The sequence below is a fragment of the Oryctolagus cuniculus genome, chromosome 6 (assembly GCF_051225735.1).
Source record: "Oryctolagus cuniculus isolate XC-2025 breed Fujian yellow rabbit chromosome 6, ASM5122573v1, whole genome shotgun sequence".
NCBI classification, from domain to species: Eukaryota; Metazoa; Chordata; class Mammalia; order Lagomorpha; family Leporidae; genus Oryctolagus; species Oryctolagus cuniculus.
Window position 1 is genome coordinate 28,546,325 of NC_142872.1, and position 22,782 is coordinate 28,569,106.

General features: G+C 44.2%; 1 protein-coding gene and 1 pseudogene across 2 annotated transcripts in view; one reads left to right on the top strand and one right to left on the bottom strand.

The window, feature by feature from the left end:
• Positions 1–22,782, top strand: part of UBE2D2 (ubiquitin conjugating enzyme E2 D2) — a 52,533-nt gene that overhangs the window by 19,588 nt on the left and 10,163 nt on the right. Inside the window, exons 2-3 of one of the 2 annotated variants that reach the window (XM_089335954.1) lie at positions 14,784–14,844; positions 14,939–15,002. In XM_089335954.1, the coding sequence (XP_089192080.1) occupies position 15,002 (1 nt within the window). In that variant the 5' untranslated portion in view covers positions 14,784–14,844; positions 14,939–15,001. The remainder of the gene's footprint in view (positions 1–14,783; positions 14,845–14,938; positions 15,003–22,782) is intronic. The other variant, XM_008255106.4, reaches the window with a different exon arrangement.
• On the bottom strand, positions 14,561–14,727 carry LOC127490888 (U2 spliceosomal RNA; annotated as a pseudogene).

Consider the following 22,782-nt stretch of genomic DNA (forward strand, 5'->3'; position numbering starts at 1 on the left):
TCAATTCTTTTGTTTATATACCCAGAAGTGTGATTGCTGGATCATGTAGTCATTCTACATTTAAGAAAATCTTTATTTTATTTTTAATTATTTGAATGACAGAGGGGGATAGACAGAGACAGAGATCTCTCTGTTGGTTCACTCCCCAAATACCTGAAACAGCTGGGGCTGGGCCAGGAGCCAGGAATTCAATCCAGGTCTTCCATGTGGGTGGCAAGGACCCAGCTGCTTGAACCATCACCTGCTGCCTCTCAGGGTGCCCATTAGCAGGAAGCTAGAATAGGGATCAGAGCTGGAATTCTAAGTCAGGCATTGATTATGGGATGTGGGAATCCCAAGTAGCATCGTAACCACTGTGCACAACACTTGTCCCTATCTGTAACTTTTGAGGAGCTGCAATACTGGTTTCCATAGTGACTGTACCATTTTTTTTCATTTATGCCAGCAGTGCACAAGGATCCCACTTTTCTTTTCTCTACATTCTTGCCAACACTTCCTTTTTTTTTTTTTTTTTTTTTTTTGGTTACCGTCCTGGGGCTGGCACTAAGGAGTAGCAGGTGCAGGTGAAGCTGCTGTCTGCAGCATTGGCATCCTATATGGGTGCCAGTTCGAGTCCTAGCAGCTCCACCTCCCACCTAGATCTCTGCTAATGTGCCTGGGAAGGCAGCAGAAGATGGCCCAAGTGCTTGGGTCCCCGTACCCATGTGGGAGACCTGGATGAAGCTCCTGGCTTCAGCCTGGCCCAGCCCTGGCCATTATGGCCATTTGGGGAATGAACCAGCAGATGGAAACCTCTCTCTGCTTCTGCTTCTGTCTCTCTGTAACGTCACCTTTCAAATAAATAAATATATTAAAAAAAATAAGCATCCAGGGGCTGGCGTTGTGGCACAGTGGGCTAAGCTGCCCCATGCGATGCTAACATCCTTTATGAGCCCTGGTTCGAGTGCATTTCCCATCTAACTCCCTACTAATGCTCTTGGGGAGGACGAACCAAGTATTTGGGCCCTTGCTACCCACATGGGAGACCTAGATGAAGCTCTTGGCCATTTGGGGAGTAGATAGAGGATGGGAGATAGCTCTCTGTCTCCCCTTCTCTCTCTTTAACTCTGCCTTTCAAATAAATAAATCTTACAAAAAAAAAAAAAAACGGTTTGAGGTGATGGTCTTTAGTCTATTTTAAGTTAACTTTTATGTATGATGTGAGGTACAGGTCCAAGTTCATTTTAGATTTATTTAATTGAAAGGCAGAGTTACAGGGAAACAGAGTCAGGGAGAGAGAGGTCTTCCATCTGCTGGTTCATTCCCCAAATGGCCACAACGGCCGGAGCTTCTCCTTGGTCTCCCATGTGGGTGCAGGGATCCAAGGACTTGGGCCATCTTCTACTGCTTTCCCAGATCATAGCGGAGAGCTGGATTGGAAGCGGAGCAGCCAGCACTCAGACTGGAGCCAGCAGGTCCATCTGGGTCTCCCACATGGGTTGCAGGGTCCCAAGTACTTGGACTGTCTTCCACTGCCTTCCCAGGCGCATTAGCAGGAAGCTGGGTTGGAAGCAGTATAGCTAGGGTTTGAGCTAGCACTGTGATGTGGGATGACAGCATTGGTAAGCAGTGGTTTAGCCCACTGTACCATAACGCCAAGCTCCTATAATAAATATTGTAACATAGTTGCTTAGATCAAGTGTTGTCGATTTAATTTTGCTTTGGATTCATTGAAAACTTTCCTAATGGTTATATAACATTGAATTAACATTTTTTCTATATGTGTATTCATAAAAGTTCTGAAGATTTGTTTGACCAATTAGTGGAAATAGAGGAAAGAGGAGTAAAGGAGAAAGGAAATTTTTGTTAAGCGCGAGACCTAAAAATGTGATTGCCTTTGAATAATACAGCAAGTTGCCTGCGGCCTGATCTTTTCCTGTCAGAATAACTATTTAAATTGCTTTGCTTAGCATAGTGCTAATAGACTAACAGAAATTTAAGAGATAAAACGTAAAACTGAAATACAGGAAGAATTTCATTCTCTCAGCCTTGTACCTACAGTGGCTTGAGTCACATCCTTCACACACGTCTGTTAAGAAACTTGAGGCTGTGCTGGAGGTGGGGGAGGGGATTCTTGAATCATCATGTCTTCACACTTCTGTTATCATACCTAAGAATTGCTTCTCTCCTGGTGCTTCCACTCTGTTAATCTGAAAAATGTTCTCAGAATCTTCAAGTAGCACCACTATAGTGATTTTAATATTTAACTGTTCTCCAAAGACTAGTTAATTGGTCAGATCTACCATATGAAAAACTGCTTATAAGAACTATGCTTTGTTCTTTTTTTTTTCTTCTTCTTTTTTTTTTGGCCAGGCAGAGTTAGAGAGAGACAGAGAGAAAGGTCTTCCTTTTCCATTGGTTCACCCCCTAAATGGCCGCTGCGGCTGGCACACTGCACGGATCCAAAACTAGGAGCCAGGTGCTTCCTCCTGGTCTCCCATGCAGGTGCAGGGCCCAAGCACTTGGGCCATCCTCCACTGCCTTCCCGGGCCACAGCAGAGAGCTGGACTGGAAGAGGAACAACTGGGACAGAATCCAGCGCCCCAACCAGGACTAGAACCTGGGGTGCTGGCGGTGCCGGCCTGCTTTGTTCTTAATATCAAGAATATAAAATATTTTTGGAACATGTAATACTTGTTAGCATGTTCTTTATACTGCTACTACAGATAATATGGCAGTTCTTTCAGTGTGTGAATTTCTTATAGGAAAACAGAAACTGTTCATTTTTTTATTGTTATAGCATTGTAATATTTTCCACCAAGACAGTAGTAAATGCTTGTTACTTTGTAGAAGGCATTTGATTAGATGTCATCTCAAGTCCTTTCAGTATTGCCCAGAGGAGCACAAATCTCTAAGCTTATATAAAATGTAACATAGATGTTTCTTCAACAGCCCAAGTGCTTGGGCCCCTGCCACCCTTGTGGGAGATCCAGAAGAAGCTCCAGTCTCCTGGCTTCAGCCTGGTCCAGCCCTGGCGAGTGAACCACCAAATCAAAGATCTTTCTCTCTCTGTAGCTCTGCCTTTTAAATATAAAAAATAAACTTTACCCCCCACCCCTCAAAAAAAGGATGTATGCATATTTGAAAGGCAGAAGGACAGAGAAATTTTCATTCTCTGGTTTACTCTCCAAAAGCCTGCAACGGCCAGGGCTGGGCCAAACTGAAACCAAGAACAAGGACTTCCATCTGGGTTTCCCATATGGGTGGCAGGAACACCAGCACTTGGGCCATTTGCTGTCCCCTAGGCACATTAGCAGGAAGCTGAATTGGAAGTGGAGGTGGAAATCTATCCTAGGCACTCTTATGTGGGATTCTAGGCGACCTAAGTGGCCACTTAACCAGCTGTGTGACAATGTCTGTCCCAACAATTACTTATATGTTTCAAGAATTTGGGGATGGTATTGTGGTATAGTAGGTTAAGTCTCCATCTGCAGTGCCAGCATCCATATGGGCACCAGCGCAAGTCCCAGCTGTTCCACTTCCTAGTCAGCTCCCTGCTAATGGCTTGGGAAAGCAGTGGAAGATGGCCCAAGTCCCTGGGTCCCTGCACCCAGGTGGGAGACCCACAAGAACCTTGTGGCTTTGGATTGGCCTACCTCCGGCCGTTGCGGCCACTTGGAGAGTGAACCGTTGGATGGAAGACCTCTTTCTATCTTTCCCTCTCTCCGTAACTCTGCTTCTCAAATATATCTTTAAAAAATAAAATTTCAAAGATTTATAGTTCTAGGTTAACAGTTCTTAGGTATTTCAAAAGATCCTAGTATGAGGTGGACATTTGGCCTAGTGGTTAAGTTGTTGCTTGGTACAGCTGTGTCTCAAATTGGATACCTGGGGTTGAGTCCCAAGTCTGCTCCTGAGTCCAGCTTCTTGCTAATGTGCACCCTGAGAGGCAGTGATGATCACTGAAATAATTGTGTCCCTGCCACCCATGTAGGAAACCTGAACTGACTTCCTACCTCCAGTCAGTGACCTGGCTCAGCCCTGTCCATTGTGGTCATTTGGGAAGCAAAGCAGTAGTAGGTAGTAGGTCTCAAAGAAACTTCGTGTCTCTCTGCCTCTTAAATAAGCTGTGAATGGGTTAATCTCCCAAACTTTGTTTTAAAAAAGATCACTGTTGGAGGCTGGCACCACCTATAGCACCAGCATCCCATTTGGGTACCAGTTGTGTCCTGGCTGTTCCACTTGAAAACCAGCTCCCTGCTAATGTGCCTGGAAAAGCGGCGGAGGATGACCCAAGTGTTTGGGTCTGTGCAAACACTTGGGAGACCTGGAAGAAGCTCCTGGCTCCTGGCTTCAGCCTGGACCAGCCCTGGCCGATGTGGTCATTTGGGGAGTGAATGAGCAGATGGAAGACCTCCCTCTATGTTTCTGCAACTCTGCTTCTTAAATAAACAAAATATTTTTTTTAAAAATCATTACTAAAACTTACCCATATGCTACTTAGTAAAAGTAGTTCAGGCAGGGTCTTTAGGACAGGGAGACATCATTTTACACAGCATAGGGAAATAGGGTTCCATTTATTTATTTATTTATTTTGAAGTCATGATTATTCTACCATTTAAGTAGCACAGAAACATACCAAGATATTAGGACTGATATTTTCCTGTTTTCTCAAGCTTGGGACTTGGGAATTAATGTTATAGAAGAATGTGACGGTAACCCCTGACAAAAAAGTTCTTTGGGTTTCTAGTTTTGCTGTGTAGTTGTCTAAGGTGAGTTTGAATCAGTGGAAGAGCTCTTGGTCACTATCCAAAACCAGGAAGGAAGTGCTTTTCCTAGCATTTCAGTGTTTTCTTTGGAGCTTAGTGAGTGGTGAAATCTTCTGGCATAGATGCTCACCCATCTGTCTATTAGCACATAGACTGTTCCCATCTACCTGGCAATGTGCCATGCTCAGTTTGAACATTAGAATGGTGGAGAGCAGGGTCCATTGCTTTAGTAACTTAAAATGTATAGTATTACAGATACTGACAGATTTTATTTAAGATTTTTCTTTTTTCATTTAATTGAAAGGCAGAGTTAGAGGTAGAGAAAGAGAGAGAGGACTTCCATCCTCTGGTTCACTCTCCAAATGGCCGCAATAACCGGGACTGGGCTAGGCTGAAGCCAGGAGCTTCTTCTAGGCCCTCCACATGTGTGCAGGGGCCCAAGTACTTGGGTCATCTTCCACTTCCTTCCCAGGTGCACCAGTAGGGAGCTGGATCAGAAGTGGAGCAGCCAGGACTCAAACTGGTGCCCATATGGATGCCATCACTGAAGGCCAGGGTTTTAACCTTTGCAGCACAACACCAGCCCCCTAACAGATCTTTTATAGAGTCAAACCTGCACTGACAATTTTAGGCACCAGTGTTTTTCCATTCTAGGAACTGGTTGCAGGGAATAGCTATTTTCCTGCTTTTCTTTTGGTACTGTGTGTACCTTCTTAATCCTTTTTTGGTTTGTTTGTTTTATGGTGAAAAAATGTTAAACCACCGCTTTTTTAAAAAATACTTTTTTTTTTTTTTTTTTTTTTTTGAAGAGAGGCAAAGACTGACAGGGCTACCTGTCATCCATCCTGATTCACTCCCCAAATACTTTTTTTTTTAAGATTTATTTATTTATTAATTTGAAAGGCAGAGACACAGAGAGGTCTTCCATTCACTGGTTCAGTCCCCAGAGGGCCGCAACAGCCAGATCTGTGCTGATCCGAAGCCAGGAGCTTCCTCCAGGTCTCCCACTCCAGTGCAAGGGCCCTAGGACTTGGGCCATCTTCTACTGCTTTCCCAGGCCATAGCAGAGAGCTGGATAGGAAGTAGAGCAGCCCAAACTCGAATTACCACCCATATGGGATGCCGGCAGCCTTAACTGCTATCCACAGCACCAGCCTCCACAAGTACTCTTTTTTTTTTTTTTTTTTTTTTTTTTTTTTTTTTTTTTTTTTTTACAGGCAGAGAGAGACAGAGAGAAAGGTCTTCCTTTTCCATTGGTTCACCCCCCCAAATGGCCGCTACAGCCGGCACGCTGCGCCAATCCAAAGCCAGGAGCCAGGTGCTGCTTCTTCCTGGTCTCCCATGCAGGTGCAGGGCCCAATCACTTGGGCCATCCTCCACTGCCTTCCCAGGTACAGCAGAGAGCTGGACTGGAAGAGGGGCAACCGGGACAGAATCCGGCGCCCCGACCGGGACTAGAACCCCGTGTGTCGGCGCCACAAGGTGGAGGATTAGCCTATTGAGCCACAGCGCCAGCCCCCAAATACTCTTAATAACGGGTGATGGGCCAGGCTGAAGTCAGGAGCTCAGAACTCAGTCCAGGTTTCTCTTGTGTTTAGGGACCAAAGTAAGTACTTGAGTCCTCACCTGCTGCCTCGCAGTGTACATATTAGCAGAAAGCTGGAATTGGAAGTGGAGCCACACCTTTGATAGGGGATTCCAGAGTCTCAGGCAGCATCTTAATCATGGCCAAATGTCCAGTTCCCGTCCTTTTATTTCCCTGCTCACTAGAAGACCTGGCAGTTTTCTTGTCCTACCTGTGCGTTTACTCAATTATTTTCTACTGTGGCTCTGGTTGCTAAAATTCTAAGCTTGTGCTTTGTTAGGTATATGATACGGTGACTATGGTATCAGAGAACAAGATTATTACTTCTTTGTATACTTTGTTGCCATCAATTGAAAGATCTACCAGTATCATAATAAAAAAAAAAAAACTCTGCTTTTAAACTGATATTGTGATTTGCCATCTGATTTATAAAATAGAGTGTATCTTACAATCAATGAAAGATGACTTTGTCTTCAAGTACTTACAATTCCGTTATGTGGTTGTAACTATCTGTTCTTTGTGGACCTTTCCCATGGACCAGACACCACAAAAAGCTGGAGGTTGGGTCCCTGTTTGTTACTGGTTTTTAAGAGATACTAAATAATTTTATGGGTCAATGTGAATATGCTAAGTTCAAGAAGCTTGCTTTTCATAATATTTAATAAGTGGTAAATGGAAATGAGGTGGGGGCTCTGGGAGGGCATCTTTAAGGACAACATTTAAGTGAAGTCTGAAGGTTGCCTGGAGGGGGGTGAATGCAGGCACTGTTCTAGACAGAGTGCTGGGCTGGCTGCAATTTCAAAGCCAATGAATTAAGAAAAAAATTTTATTCATGGTGAAAGCTTGTTTAGCCTTTAAGTAAGAAGAACAAAATCCTGTCACTTTGATAACAGAGACAAACTTGGAGAATGTTAAATAAGTCAGGCACAGAAAGATAAATGCTACATGCTACATTTGTATGTGGAATCTAAAATCTCACAGACTTAGAAAGTAGTATGATGGTTAACAAGGGCAGGGTTTGGAGAGTTAGGGAGGTAGTCCAAGGATACAAAATTTCAGTTAGATAAGAAGAACAAGTTCAATAGAAGAGATCTGTGCAACATAATGACTTAGTTAATGATGTAGTCTTAAAAATTGCTGAGATTTTAAGTATACTCATCACAAATAAATATGTCAGGTAACACATATGCTCAAATAGCTCTGTTTAGCCATTCTATATTATACAAGGCAACTGGAAAAAAGTTTGTGGAGGGATAGGCATTTGGGAGAATGGTTGAACTGCTGGTTGGAATGCCTGCATCCCATATTCCGAGTTCTGAGTTCCTACTCTTGTCCCAATTCAGGCTTCCTGGTAATGTATACCATGGGACACAGCAGGTATTTCCTTAAAGTAATTGGATCCCTGCCACCCACATGGGATACCTAGATTGAATTTCCAGTTCCCAGGTTTGTCCTGACCCAGCACCATCTATTGTGGGCTTTTGGGGAGTGAATCAGCCAGTGGAGAACTCCTATTCTTTCTCTTAATACCTCTCAAAAAAAAAAAAAGTGAACTTTTTTTTAAGATTCTTTTTTTTTTTTAAAGAAAACATTATTTACTTATTTATTTGAAAGTCAGAGTTAACACAGAAGGGAGGCAGAGAGAGAGAGGTCTTCCATCCACCGGTTCAATCCCCAGTTGGCTGAAACGACTGGAGCTACGTCGATCTGAAGCCAAGAGCTAGGAGCCTCTTCTGGGTCTCCCACACAGGCGTAGCGGCCCAAGCATTTGGGCCATCTTCTACTGCTTTCTAAGGCCATAACAGAGACCTGGATCAAAGTGGAGCAGCCAGAACTTGAACTCGTACCCATATGAGGTACGGCTTTACCCCCTAAGCCACAGTGCTGGCCCCTTAAAATCCTCTTAAGATTTATTTATGTAATTGAAAGGCAGAGAGAGAGAGAGATCTTCAAACTGCCAGTTCACTTCCCCTAAATAACAATAGTAGTGAGGTAAAGCCAGGAGTCAGGAACTCCATCTTGGTCTCCCACGTGAGGGCAGGGGCCCAAGCACATTGCTTTCCTCAGGTGCATTAACAGGGAGTTGGATGGGAGGTCAAGCAATTGGTACTTGAACCGGCACTACCATATGGGATGCTGGCATGGCAAGTGATGGCTTAACTCACTAGACTACAACACGGGACCTTGCAAGTTTTTTTAAGTTCTTAGAAATGGAATTTTTTAAAAAAGATATATTTATTTTAAAGGCACAGGGACAGTGAGAGGGAGAGACAGTTCACTCCCCAAATGGCTTCACTGATCATGGATGGGCCAGACCAAAGCCAGGAGCCCAGCACTCCATCTGGGTCTCCATCTGGGTAGCAGGGGCCCATGTATTTGGGCCATTTTCTGCTTCCTTCCCAGCCACATTAGTTGAAAGCTGGATCAAAAGCCAAGCAGCCAGGATCTGAACCGGTGCTGATATGGAATGCTGGCATTACAGGTGGTAGCTTTTCAGTGTGCTACAATGCTGACCATAAAACGTGGATTTTTAAAAAAGATTTACTTGTTTGAAAGAAAAAAAAAGTTATATATATATTCAGAGGGACAAACACACACAGATCTTCTGGTCACTAGTGCACCCCCGAGTGGCTGCAGTGGTCAAGGCTGGGGCAGGCGAAGCTGGAAGCCTGGAAATCCATCCTGGTCTCCCACAAAGGTGGCAGTGCTTCTTGGGCCATCGTCCTCTACTTTCCCAGGCACATTAGCAGGAAACCGGATTGAAAGTGGAGTAGTTGGGACATAAGCCAGCACACATATGGGATGCTGGTTTTGCAGGCAGTGGTTTAACCTGTGCTTACAACACTGGCCACATGAAAAATGGAAGTTTTAAGAGAAGTTTACTTCTGCGCAAAAAATTTGATATCCATACTTTGTTTTTACATAATGTGCCATTTCCATGAACCCTCCTCATACATATTTCAGAACAACTTACTAGGGGCAGTGAAGACCCCACTTGGCATGCCTGCATTTGTAGGGTTAGGATGCCTGTGTTCATGTTAAAAGTTCTGCTTCCTCCCCTGCCCCCGCCTCTCTCTGTAACTCTGCCTTTCAAATAAATAAATAAATCTTTAAGAGGGGGGTGGCACCGTGGCGTAGTGGGAAAGCATGATGCCTGCAGTGCTGACATCCCATGTGTGCGCCAGTTCAAGTCCCAGTTGCTCCACTTCCGATCCAGCTCTCTGCTGTGCCCTGGGAAAGCAGTGGAGGATGGCCCAAGTGCTTGGTCCCCTACACCCACATGGGAGACCAGGAGGAAGCACCTGGCTCCTGACTTCGGATCGGCGCAGCACCCTGGCCGCAGTGCACCGGCCATAGCGGCCGTTTTGGGGGTGAGCCAATGGAAAAGAACACCTTTCTCTGTCTCTCTCTCTCTAGCTCTGCCTGTCAAAAAAAAAAAAAAAAAGTTCTCAAACAATGAAACTGTTCTCTAGTGTTTATCCAGTCAAAACATCTTTTTCATTCCATTTAAATAATTCAATCGTAATATTTTTTGTATATCACTGAAACTACTAAAACAGAAAGCATCCTGTTTTCTGGACTGGACTTGTCCTTCGAAGTTGTCTGCTGGTTCACTCCCCAAATGGTCCCATTGGCAGCAGCTGGATCAGGCTGAAGCCAGGAGCTTCACACTCAGTCCAGGTCTCCCAAGTGGGAGGCAGGGGCCTGAGCACTCAGGCTACCATCTGGCGCCATCCCAGGTGTAATAGCAGGGACTGGAACAGAAGTGGCAGCGTAACCTGCTGTGTCACAATATCAGCCCCATATATCTTTTTTTTTTTTTTTTGAGATTTTTTTAGAAAAATTATTTGAAAGTCAGAATTACACAGAGAAAGGAGGAGAGCTCAGAGAGAGAGAGAGAGAGAGAGATCTTCCATCCGCTGGTTCACTCCGCAATGGGCCTCAACAGGCGGAGCTGTGCCAATCCGAAGCCAGGAGCCAAGAGCTTCTTCCAGGCCCCCACCGTGGGTGCAGGAGCCCAAGGACCTGGACCATCCTCCACTTCTCTCCCAGGCCACAGCAGAGAGCTGGATCGGAAATGGAACAGCTGGGACTCGAACCGGCGCCCACATGGGATGCTGGCACCGCAGGCAGTGGCCTTACCCGCTACGCCACAGCACTGGCCCCAGCCCTGTATATCTTTCATTTAAAAGGTATGAAAGGAATATTCTCACTCTCCAAGCAAGTTTTCTTTCCTGAAGACTATTTCTTTTAGTTTCTCACATACTTTCCAAGAGATACTTCATACAAAGATGGATAGTTAAATGCTCTTAAAAAGAGTACTTTGAAATATGTTACGTATAGTAAAATTATTTTCTGTGTACGGTTTGAGCTTTGACAAATATATACACAGTTGTGCGGTCTCCATCAGAATCCTGATACAGAACGTTTCTATCACATGTGTGTGCTCCACCGTCCCTCCCCAAAATCCGCATTCTCATGATGTTGTGTGGTCAGTCCCCCTCCAACTAGTTCCGGCCACTGGAGTTGTTGCTCTGCTATTTTGTCCTTGTAGTTCCACTTTTTCTGTGATGTTGTATGGATGAAATCTATATAGTGGATAGTCTTTTCATGTCTTCTCTGACTTAGCATTTTTCTTTTGAGATTCATCCATATTACTGCCTTGAACCAAGGCAATGTTGGATGAATGTGTAAATGTCTGTTAGCCTAACTTTGGATTAGGTTTTTAAAATTAATTGTATCATGAAGTGGACTGATGACTCCCATGCTTGACTTAGATAAATCTTAGCTCTTGAGGTCAAACCTTGATATCATTTGGCATGGCTCAATTTGAAAGAAGCAAAAGATTAAAGCTAAATCAGAAGTAAAATTCTGTTTAATGAACATGGCAGGACTTCAGAATAGTTTGTTAAATCCAAATTATATTTTAATAGCAACCTATTGATAGAGTAGTCAGCGTCTTAAGTTTGTCTTCTTAGTTACACTGACCTACAGTGCAGACAACATTTGGAAGTGGGAACTTATACAATAGACTATTATATTTTTTTTCTTGAGATAAGCAGGGAATCTCTGTTGTAGGGTGACACAAAACCAAAAATTGAGATACTTGAGAAAATAAATTTTTTTTAAAGATCATTTATTTACTTATTTGACAGGTAGAGTTACAGACAGTGAGAGGGAGAAACAGAGAGAAAGGTATTCCTTCCGTTGGTTCACCCCCCAAATGGCCGCTATGGCCGGAGCTATGCCGATCCGAAGCCAGGAGCCAGGTGCTTCTTTCTGGTCTCCCATGCGGGTGCAGGCACCCAAGCACTTGGGCCATCCTCCACTGCCTTCCCGGGCCACAGCAGAGAGCTGGACTGGAAGAGGAACAACTGGGACTAGAATCTGGTGCCGATATCTGAAATATTAGAATCATACCTTTACATGAGGAGTCTTTTATTTTTTAAAAGAATTATTTTATTTATTTGAAAGACAGGGTACGGAGAGAGGTAGAAACAGAGAGAGATCTTCCATTCCTGTGGTTCACTCCTCAGATGACTGCAATGGCCAGAGCTGAGCTGATCCGAAGCCAGGAGCTTTTTCCGGGTCTCCCACGTGGGAGCAGGGGCCCAAGGACTTGGCCATCTTCTACTGCTTTCCCAGGTCATAGCAGAGAGCTGAATTGGAAATGGAGTGACTTGGACTTGAACCGGCTCTAATATGGGATGCCTGTGCTGCAAACTGAGGGGCTTTTTTTTTTTTTTTTTAAAGATTTTTATTTATTTGAGAGAGAGAGTTACTGATAGTGAGAGGGAGAGACAGAAAAGGTCTTCCTTCCATAGGTTCACTCCCCAGATGGCTGCAGTGGCCGGAGCTGTGCTGATCCGAAGCCAAGGGCCAGGAGTTTCCTCTGGGTCTCCCACACAGGTGAAGGGGCCCAAGGACTTGAGCCATCTTCCACTATTTTCCCAGGCCGCAGAAGAGAGCTGGATTGGAAGAGCAGCAGCAGGGACTAGAACCGGTGCCACAGGCAGAGGATTAACCTACTGCACCACAGTGCTGGCTCCTACATGAGGAGTCTTAAAAAGTTGATGGGAAATGTACATTGTGAAAGAAACTGTATGGCCGGTGCCGCGGCTCACTAGGCTAATCCTCCGCCTTGCGGCGCCGGCACACAGGGTTCTAGTCCCAGTCGGGGCGCTAGATTCTGTCCCAGTTGCCCCTCTTCCAGGCCAGCTCTCTGCTGTGGCCAGGGAGTGCAGTGGAGGATGGCCCAAGTGCCTGGGCCCTGCACCCTATGGGAGACCAGGATAAGTACCTGGCTCCTGCCATCGGATCAGCGTGGTGCGCCTGCCGCGGCGGCCATTGGAGGGTGAACCAACGGCTAAAGGAAGACTTTTCTCTCTGTCTCTCTCTCTCTCTCACACACTGTCCACTCTGTCAAATAAAAAAAAAAATATATATATATATATATATATATAGAAAGAAACTGTATGGATTTCACATTTTTTTCTTACTCATAAGTTTTATATAAAAATCAGCTTATCTTAAAAATATTTTTTTATTATAAGTGGCAGAGACAGAGAAGGAAGTCTCCTATCTGCTTGTTCATTCTCCAAATGTCCACAGCAGCTGGAGACAGAGCAGCCTGATGCCAGAAACCCAGAACTCGAGATGGAGTCTGCCATCTGAGTAGCAGGGACCCAAGTATCTAAGGAACATACTGTGATTTGCTGCCTCATGATCTTTTTTTCATGTTTACACAATTAACCTCAAGTTTGTGGGCTTTTTTGTTAGGACAGTTGAGGGGGCTAGTGCAGTGGCATACTGGGTGAAGCCACCACTTGTAGCACCAGCGTTCCATATGGGTGCCGGTTCTAGTCCCAACCGCTCCATTTCTGATCCAGCTCTCTGCTATGGCCTGGGAAAGCAGTAGAAGATGGCCAAGCCCTTGGGCCCCTGCACCCACATGGGAGACCTGGAAGAGGCTTCTGGCTCCTGGCTTCGGATCAGCACAGCTTCAGCCATTGTAATTGATTGAGGAGTGAACCAGTGGATGGAAGACCCCTCTTCCCCCACCTCCCTTCCTCCCTCCCTCTCTCCCTCCCTTTTTAACTCTGACTTTCAAATAAATAAATAAATCTTTAAAAAAAAAACAACTGAGAATTGGACATCTGAGGTGGATATTGTGGTACATCAGGTCAAGCTGCTGCATGGTAGCCCACACTCCATATCAGAGTGCTGGTTGAAGGCCAGGCCACTGTAATCTAGCTTTGTGTTAATTCATCTTGGGAGTCAACAATGATGGTTCAAGTGCCTGAACCCCTGCCACCTATGTGGGAGAACATAGATGGAGTTCCAGACTGCTGGCTTTGCTCTGGCCCAGCTATGGGCATTTGGAGAGTACATCAGTGGATGGAAGATTCTGAGTTTTTGTTTTGTTTTGTTTTTAAATTATTTATTTGAAAGGTGGAGTCACAGAGAGGCAGAGAAAGAGAAGTCTTCCATCCGCTGGCTCATTTCCCCAAATGGTCGCAACAGCTGGAGCTGGGCCAATCCAAAACTAGGAGCTTCCTCTAGGTCTCCCATGCCGGTGCAGGGGCCCAAGCACTTGGGCCATCCTCTGCTGCTTTCCCATACTATAACAGAGAGCTGGATTGGAAGTGGAACAGCCCAGACTCGAACCACTGCCCATATGGGATGCTGGCATCCTTACCTGCTATGCCACAGCACCAGCCTCCCCAAGTACTCACAGGATGCTGGCACTGCAGGTGGCAGCTTTTACCTGCTACGCCACAGTGCCAGCCCCATCTCTGTCTTTCAAGTAGTTGAAAATAAACAAACATTAAAAAAGAAGCAGCAGCAGCTGACACATGATTGTAGACTGTTCATACAGGCAGAATAGGCCAGTCTCTGCCTGCAGAGCTGTGGTAATGGAGGACATTTCTTCAGTCAGCCCTTAGAGTTTTTGTTCCTATTACCTTTTGAACTCTGGTAGTGGACATCAACTGAAAACATATCAGCATACTCTCAATGTTCTTGTATAATTTTGGAATATTTATGATTTTAAGAGCTTTTTCTGAGTCCATCCTTAAGGTTTTAGGTGTAAAAAATTGGCCTTAAATCATTTTTGAAAAAAAAAAAAACAACATTTTTATGTAAAACATTTTTTTTCTTTAGGATGTAATACCTGTTTATGATTATTACCTACTAAACTGAAGCAAAGGTAGCTCATTCTTGGGGAGCAGGGTGCACTATTCCTAGAGGTACTGCAATATCAGGTTGATGCTTGAGAGTGGATAGAGCAAGATCGTATTCCATCTTTCTGCTTCAGAAGTCTATTTAGTATGCTGTCCTCAGAGCACGTGCCAGGTACTCCACTTGATCTTAGCCAAAAGACTAAGAAGTAATGATGTGCTTTTGAAAAAATATATTTGCATTCAAGAATCCAAAATACTTTGACTTAGGATTCACCAGTCTGCTCCTCTCTGACACTGAAGGAGTCCTCTTCCCAAAAGAGCATCACCAGTAAGTAGGACAGAAACTATTGGTAACATGGTATATTTTATTGTTAGATAAAAGTTAGGTATGTGTTGAATAAATTTCTTTCTTCTTTCTTAAGGAATTGAATGACCTGGCCCGGGACCCCCCAGCACAGTGTTCAGCAGGTCCTGTTGGAGATGATAGTAAGTATTTCCAAAGAATGATGGAATGAAACAGCTAGTAGCAGGCCTCTGGAGAGCTCTGGGACAGATCAGTCTGTATCTCTTAAGCTTATTTTGTGTGAAGAAATAAGAAGCAATATTTATCCTTAGTTGCCCATGAAAGGAGTTCTGTTTGTATCTCATCTTATTTTAAATGTCCAATTTATCTGAAGTAATATATTAGATGATACTGTTGCATAGTTGGAGAATTTTCCCTTTCTTTCATTTTATCTCAACGTAGCTTTTCTCCCTAGGGTGTCTTCTAACATTTTTTTAAGGGAAGATTTTTGAAAGACACTGTACTTTGTGATGCAAAACTAATCCACAAAACTTTGTAAGATTTAGCAGATTTTTGAAAAATAAGCATGCTTGGAAATAGTTCTGTGAGAAAGGTATACAAAGGGGCAGGTGTTTGGTATAGCAGTTAAGATGCCACTTGGGGAATGGGTGTTATGGTGCAGCAGGTTAAGCTGCTTGGGATGCCCACATATCAAATCAGTGTCAGTTCCCTTCTGATCTGCTTCTGATCCAGCTTCCTGCTAATGCATCCTGGGAGACATCAGATGATGGCTCAAGTGCTTGGGGCCTTGTTACTGACCTGAGAGACCTGGATGGAATTCCTGGCTCCTGGCTGTTACAGACATTTGGGGAGTGAACCAATGAATGAAAATCAATTTCTTTGCCTGGCTGTCTGTCTGTTTTTCTTTTAAGTAGTTGAAAATAAATAAATGCTTGTTAAAGAGGAAAAAAGAGAGAGAGAGAGATGCTGCTTTGGATGCCTGTACCCTCTATCAGAGTACCTGGGTTTCAGTCCTGCTCTGGTTGTAATATCAGCTTCACACTAGCACACTTTGAGGAGCAGCAGATGATTTGTCCATGACATTCACCTGGGAGGCCAGAAATCTAGATTGAGTTTCTTTCTCTGGCTTCTGACTCCAGCTTCCTGGGGGACAGCAGTAATGGTTCAAGTAGTTAAGTCTCTACTGCATATTGGACATGGACTGCATTCCCAGGCACTGGCCTAGGCTCAACCATTATAGTCCTTTGGGGAGAGTGAAGGAGTAGATAGAAACTCTCTTGCGTCTCTCTTTTCTCAAATTAAAATATAAATAAATAAAAATACCTTTTTAAAATATAAATTAAGTGTGGTAATGATTGCAAAACTGCCAGTGTATAAAAAAACCATTTGATTGTACACTTAAAAAAATTACTTGGGGTCCGGTGCTGTGGCGTAGTGGACAAAGCTACTGCCTGCAGTGCCAGCATCCTGCATGGGCACTGGTTCAAGTCCAGATGCTCCACTTCCAATCCAGCTCTCTGCTATGCCTGGGAAAGCAATAGAAGATGGCCCACTTGGGGGTCCTTGGACCCCTGTACCCGCGTGGGAGACCAGGAAGAAGCTCCTGGCTCCAGGCTTCAAATCAGTACAGCTCCGGCTGTTGTAGCCAATTGGGAAGTGAATCAACAGATGGAAGACTTCTCTCTTTCTTTTTCTCTCTCTCTGCCTCTGCCTGCCTCTGCCTCTGTGTAACTCTGACTTTCAAATAAATTAGTAAATATTTCAAAAAAATTATTTGGGACTGGCATTGTGGCACAGTGGGTTAAGTTACCACCTGTGAAACCAGTATCCCTTATGGGTGCCAGTTCATGTCCTAGCTGACCTGCCATTCAGCTTCCTACTAACGTGTATGGGAATACAGTAAAACATGGCCCAAGCAAGCACTTGGGCCCCTGCCACCCATTTGGAATACCAAATGGAGTTCTCAACCCTGTTGTGCCATTTGGGGAGCAAACCAGCATATGGAAGATCTCTCTCTCTTTCTTTCTCTCTTTCTCTCTTTCTGCCTTTCAAATAAATAAATTTATCTCAGGCCAGAGCTATGGCTCAGTGAGTTAAAATCCCAGCCTGTGGGGCCAGCATCGCATATGGGCACCAGTTCAAATCCTAGCTGCTCCACTTACGATCCAGCTCAGTGCTATGGCCTGGGAAAGCAGTAGACGATGGGCCAAGTCCTTGGGCCCCTGCACCTGCTTGGGAGACCCGAGAAAAGCTTCTGGCTTCGGATCAGCACAGCTCTGGCCATTGTGGTCATTTGGGGAGTGAACTAGAGGATGGGAGACCTTTCTCTCTGACTACCTCTCTGTAACTCTGTCTTTGAAATAAATAAATCTTTAAAAAAAATTTTATCTGGGGCCAGTGTTGTTGCACACAGGTTAAGCCAACACCTGCAATGCCGGCATCCCATGTGGTTGCCATTTTGAGTCCTGGCTGCTGCACTTCTGACTCAGCTCCCTGTTAATGTGCCTAGGAAAGCAGTGGAGGATAGCTCAAATCCTTGAGACCCTGTCCTGTGTGGAATATCCAGATGAAGCTCCTGGCTTTGGCCTAACCCAGCCCTGGTTGTTGTGACCATTTGGGGCGTGAACCAGAAGATGGAAGATCTCTCTCTCTCTCACTCTCACTCTTCCATTCAAATAAATAAATATTTTTTTAAAAAATTTATCAGGTCAGCGTTGTTGCATAGTGGGTAAAGCCACTGTGCATGATGCTGGTATCCCATATGGGCACCAGTTCATGTCCCAGCTGCTCCACTTCTGATACAGCTCCCTGCTAATGGCCTGGGAAAAGCAGAAGATGGCCCAAGTACGTGGACCCCTGCCACCCACATGAGAGACCTGGATGAAGGTCCTGGTTCCTGCCTGGCCCAGCCTTGGCTATTGTAGCCATATGGGGAGTAAACCAGAGGATTGATGATCTCTCTCTTTCCATCTCTCTGTGTAAGCCTGAGTTTGAAAAAAATAAATCTTTTATAGCAAAAGAGGGAGAGACAGAGAGAAAGAGGGTGAGAGAGCACAGCTATGCATTTCCTTCCATTAGTTTGCTCCACGGTGGCCACATGGTCAGGTCTGAGCCTGGTCTAAGCAAGGAGCCCAGAACTCCATCCTGGGCTCCTACATGGGTGGCAGGGCCCCAGATACTTGGACTGTCTTCCACTGCCTTCACAGGCAAAATAGGAGGAAGCTGGATCGGAAACTGGGTGGCTGGGACTCACATCAGCACTTTGATATGGGATGCTGACAACTATTCTGCTGTGTTGGCCCCTGGATCGTACACTGTCATTGATTTGAGTTGTATACTATGTGAATTATATATCAATAAAGCTGTTTCTAAAATAATATCCCCCTGATTCCTTTCTAGTGTGGCTATTCAGTTTTGAGTCAGATACTAAGTTGCCAACCATATCTGCCTAGGCACAGTATAACTTCCTTGAACTTGCTCGTCTAAGTAGGATTTGCCGATAAAATTTTTTCTTAAAACTTTTGTGGGTGTTTGAGACCATTTGAGAATGAATTTCTGTCAAAAAATTCTTAACCAGGTCTTGGTGATAAACCGTAAGGATACACAGAATAGCATGCTTTTTCATCATCTTAATTTTATGAGGAGACAGAATTGAATCTCTTGAGACAGAAATGAAACTTTGTCTATTCCCCACCACTCGCTCATTTATTAGAGAAAGAGAAAGAGTGCTCCCATTCATGGACTCAGCTCCCCAAATGCCTACAATGGCTAGGGGTAGCAGGAGTGTGTCATGCTGAAGCCAGGGAAGGGAACTCATCCTATCTGCTGATTTACCTACCACGAAATGCTCACAACAGCTAGAGCTGAGCCAGGCTGTAGCCCAGAACCCAAAATGCAATCCTGATTGGGTGTCAGGGACCCAAGTACTTAAGCCATCAGCTATTGCCTCCCAGGATATGCATTAGTAGGAAGCTAGAATTGGGAGCAAGCAGAACCAGAAGTTGAATCCAGGCACTCTGATAAAGAGATGTGGGTGTCCCAGGAAGTGTCAAACTGCTATTGCCAAATGCTCACTCCTTGAATTGCTTTTGACTTTCTTAGCAATCAGGTAAGTGTCTTAATATCACATTTTATTATACTGAGTGTAAAGGTAAGTGGATACGTGTTTTATTTTAAACTGTCCAGATTTTACTATACTATTAATGTTTTCCCCACTTTTCTGCAAAGATATGGTAAACAGGAAGAGGTGTCCTTGTTGAAAAGAGAGTAAGCTGAAGATTTGTTGGTCATATAATCTTTATTTTCTTTTGTTTTGACACTTGGTAAATGTGACCCTTGAGGTCTGTGTGCTCAGATGTAAGCCTCCAGAGATTCACTTCAAACTAACAAGTATTCTCACTATCCCTTAAAAAAAAAAAAAAAAGATTTATTTGAAAGAGTTAGAGAGAGAGAGAGAGAGAGAGAGAGAGAGATGGGGCGGGGGGAGGTCGTCACTGGTTCTGTGCAACAACGGTGACCCAAATAGCCTCAACAGCCAGGGCTGTCCCTTTTCACCTCAAGGCTGTATTTAGAATACTAAATAATAGTTATTGAGCTGTGAACTTCTCATTTAAGCTCTCAGTTTGTGTAATTTGGTTTGACAGCAGCAAACCAAGATGGTAGTGATAGTTTGGTTTTTGTTTTTTTTTACTATTTATTTATTTGAAAGGCAGAATAATAGAGAGGCAGAGGCAGAAAAAGAGAGATCTTCCATCTGCTGGTTCATTCCCCAGATGGCCCCAGTGGCCGAAACTGGGCCGATCAGGAGCCAGGAGCTTCTTCTGGGTCTCTCATGGGGGTGCAGGGGCCCAAGGACTTGTGCCATCTTCTACTGCTTTCCCAGGCCATAGCAGAGAGCTGGTAAAGAAGTGAAGCAGCCGAGACTCAAACCAGTGCCCATATTGGGTGCTGGCACTGCCGGCGCCAGCCCCATTTTTTGTTTTTTATTATTAGATTTATTTGAAGGGGCAGGGAGAGAGAGAGAGAGAGAGAGAGAGAGAGAGAGAGAGAGAGAGAGAGATTTTGCATCTGCTGGTTCACTCCCCAAATGGCTGTAACAGCCAGGTTGGAGCCAGCAGCTAGGAGCCCCACCCTGGGTTCCCATATGGGTACTTACCCCAAGTACTTAGGAGCTGAATTGGAAGTAGAACAACCAGGAATTAAACTGGCACTCTGATACTGGATGCTGGCATCGCAGGTGGTGGCCTAACCTGCTGTGCTACAGCACCAGCCCCTAGGCCAGTTTTTCATCATCATGTAACTATTTGTAGAGTCCTTTCTGCTTGGAAAGAACTTAATAAAGTTCTTGGAAAGAACTTTAATAATTCTTGAAATACTTGTAAAACTAGTATAATTTGAGGCAAGTTAGATATTCTCATACCTCTTCTCTCCTTGTTTATGCTTCCTTATAGGAGAGCTAGGAGTCTTAGGATTACAGAGGGAGAGCTGAGCCAGTGATTTTAGTAGTTACTCTTTTATTTTACCAGTACGAAAGAATACTACAAGAATATTTAAATGGGAAGTCTTCAAATACTTTAATTAAATTCACCTCTTCTTTTAAAAATTATTTGAGTTACAAAGAGAGAGGGAAAAAGAGATCTGCCATCTGCAGGTTCACTCCACAGATGGTCACAATGGCCAGCGCTGTGCCAGACCTAAGCCAGGAGCCAGAAATAGAGCATTAGGGACATGAAGTAGCACCTATGCTACTAGTAGAGATGCCAGTGCTACAGGCGACAGTTTAACCTGCTGTACCACAGCACTGGCCCCTTTACTTATTTTTCTTATGGCAATATTTGACCCTTTTTAGTAGTCAAGACAAAATTACTAGCTTTTGAATGTGAATGTCTTTGTATTTAGAGTTTTGATGCCAGTGGATCCACATTTGTTTTGTTCTGTTGTAAAATTAAGAGTAGGAATGATTTACTAACTAAAAATATATGAATTATAAATGTAGTCTGTTGATATTGTGTGTAGAGTTCTTGGTAATAGAATCCACTAGAATATCTTCAACTTTTTAGAATATGGATATAAAAGAGATTATAGTAATACTTGAAAATAATGATTTTCATCCTCTTACCAGAAGGGTATTCTTTTGCATAATTTATAGATGTTTTAGTTGCCAGCTTGTCAGCATTTCTGCTCTAAGCCTAGTGAGGTTTTTATGCTATGTTAATAGATTTTGATCATAAAATATAAAATATAATGTGTTTTCTGTTAATAGGGAGAATGGAGAATAACAAAAAGAAGCATTTTCTCTGTAGCTAAGAATTTGTTCTGATTCAGATTTTCCTAATTTTTTTTTAAGACTATTTTTTGAGAGAGTTATAGATGCATATACACACAGAGAAAGGTCCTCCATCTGCTGGTTCACTCTCTAAATGGCTGCAACAGCTGGAGCTGGGCTGATCAGGAGCCAGGAGCTTCTTCTGGATCTCCCATGCATGTGCAGGAGTCCAAGAACTCTGGCCATCTTCTCCTGCCTTCCCAGGACATAAACAGAGAGATGGATCAGAGGAGGTGCAGCCAAAACACAAACCGTTGTCCATAAGAGAGGCCAGTGCCGCAGTCGGAGGCTTAGCCTACTATGCCACAGTGCTGGCCTCTCATAATTTCTTATATATAGTACTATTTTTGGCAAGAAGAAAAGATTGGGGGAGTGGATGTTTGGCACAGTGGTTAAGAAACTGCTTGGGATACCTGTACCCGGTATCAAAGTATCTGGATTCAAGTCCCTGCCATGCTCCCAATTCCATCTTGCTGCTCATGTGTGCCCAGGGAGGTGGCAGATAGAGTAGGTCCCTACCACCTATTTGGGAGACTTGAATTGAGTTCTGGGCTCCTGACTTCAGCCTTGTCCAGTCCCTGCTATTGCAGGCGTTGGGATTGAATCAGTACCTGGGAGATGTGTGAGATCACTGTCTCACTCTCTCTGTCTCTCTGCCTCTCAAATAAAAAATAATAAATACATTTTTAAAAAGAATTAAGTGAAAGAACCACACTTAAAACAGGTCGCTTGACTGGTTTGTTGGTCTTTTAATCAGTCAGTATTTTTTTCTCCTTTGTTTATCAAAGAGAGAGAGAGATCTTAAATCCTCTGTTTCACTCCCCAGATGCTAGTAGTGCTGGGCCTGGAGGAAGCTGGGAACTTGAGCTCCATCCAGGTCTCCCACATGGGTGGCAGGGAACCAACTACTTGAGACATAACTCACTGCCTCTCACCGCGTGCACATTAGCAGGAAACTGGAAATAGAAGCTGAAGCAGGACTTGAACCGAGGCACTCCAGTACTGGATGTGGATATCCTAAGTGGAGTCTAAGCCTTCATGCCAAACTCCAGCCCCTCTCTGTTTATAGGACTTTTTTGGAAAATATTGTGACCAATCTTAATGGCCCAAAATAGCTTTCTCTGTATCCATTTAATCATTTAAAACGTTGATTGACAGAGGTGTGAGGAACTCTTAATTACTGGCAAAAAATGATCTAAGGAAGGACGCCTCAGCAATACCTATCCCTTAACTTTAATCTAATAAATAGTGTTCAGGTCCCAGTGCGGGACAGCTTCATATTACAGAGGCCTGAGGAACTTCAATTTGGACTGACTGTCGGGGTCTCAAGTCCAAGGCTGGCCCCTGACCAGCAGGGGCCAGTACAGACACTCCCCAACAAGGCGAACGGGAAGGGTAAGGTCGAGGGGTGATGAACACAGCACAAGCACCCGTGAGTTCTGTCGAAGCAGGAACCACTTTATTGAGGAAGTGTACAGGCTTATAAAGCTTACTAAGGACATGTGCAGTAGGGGAGCCAGTCAGTGAAAAGGTCTTGCAGGCATGGGTGGACCACGCACAGGGGCATCTTTAGCAAAGTATAGGGATGACACACTGTCCACATGTCCAGAACTAAAGCAGACCTATCCCTGCCAGTA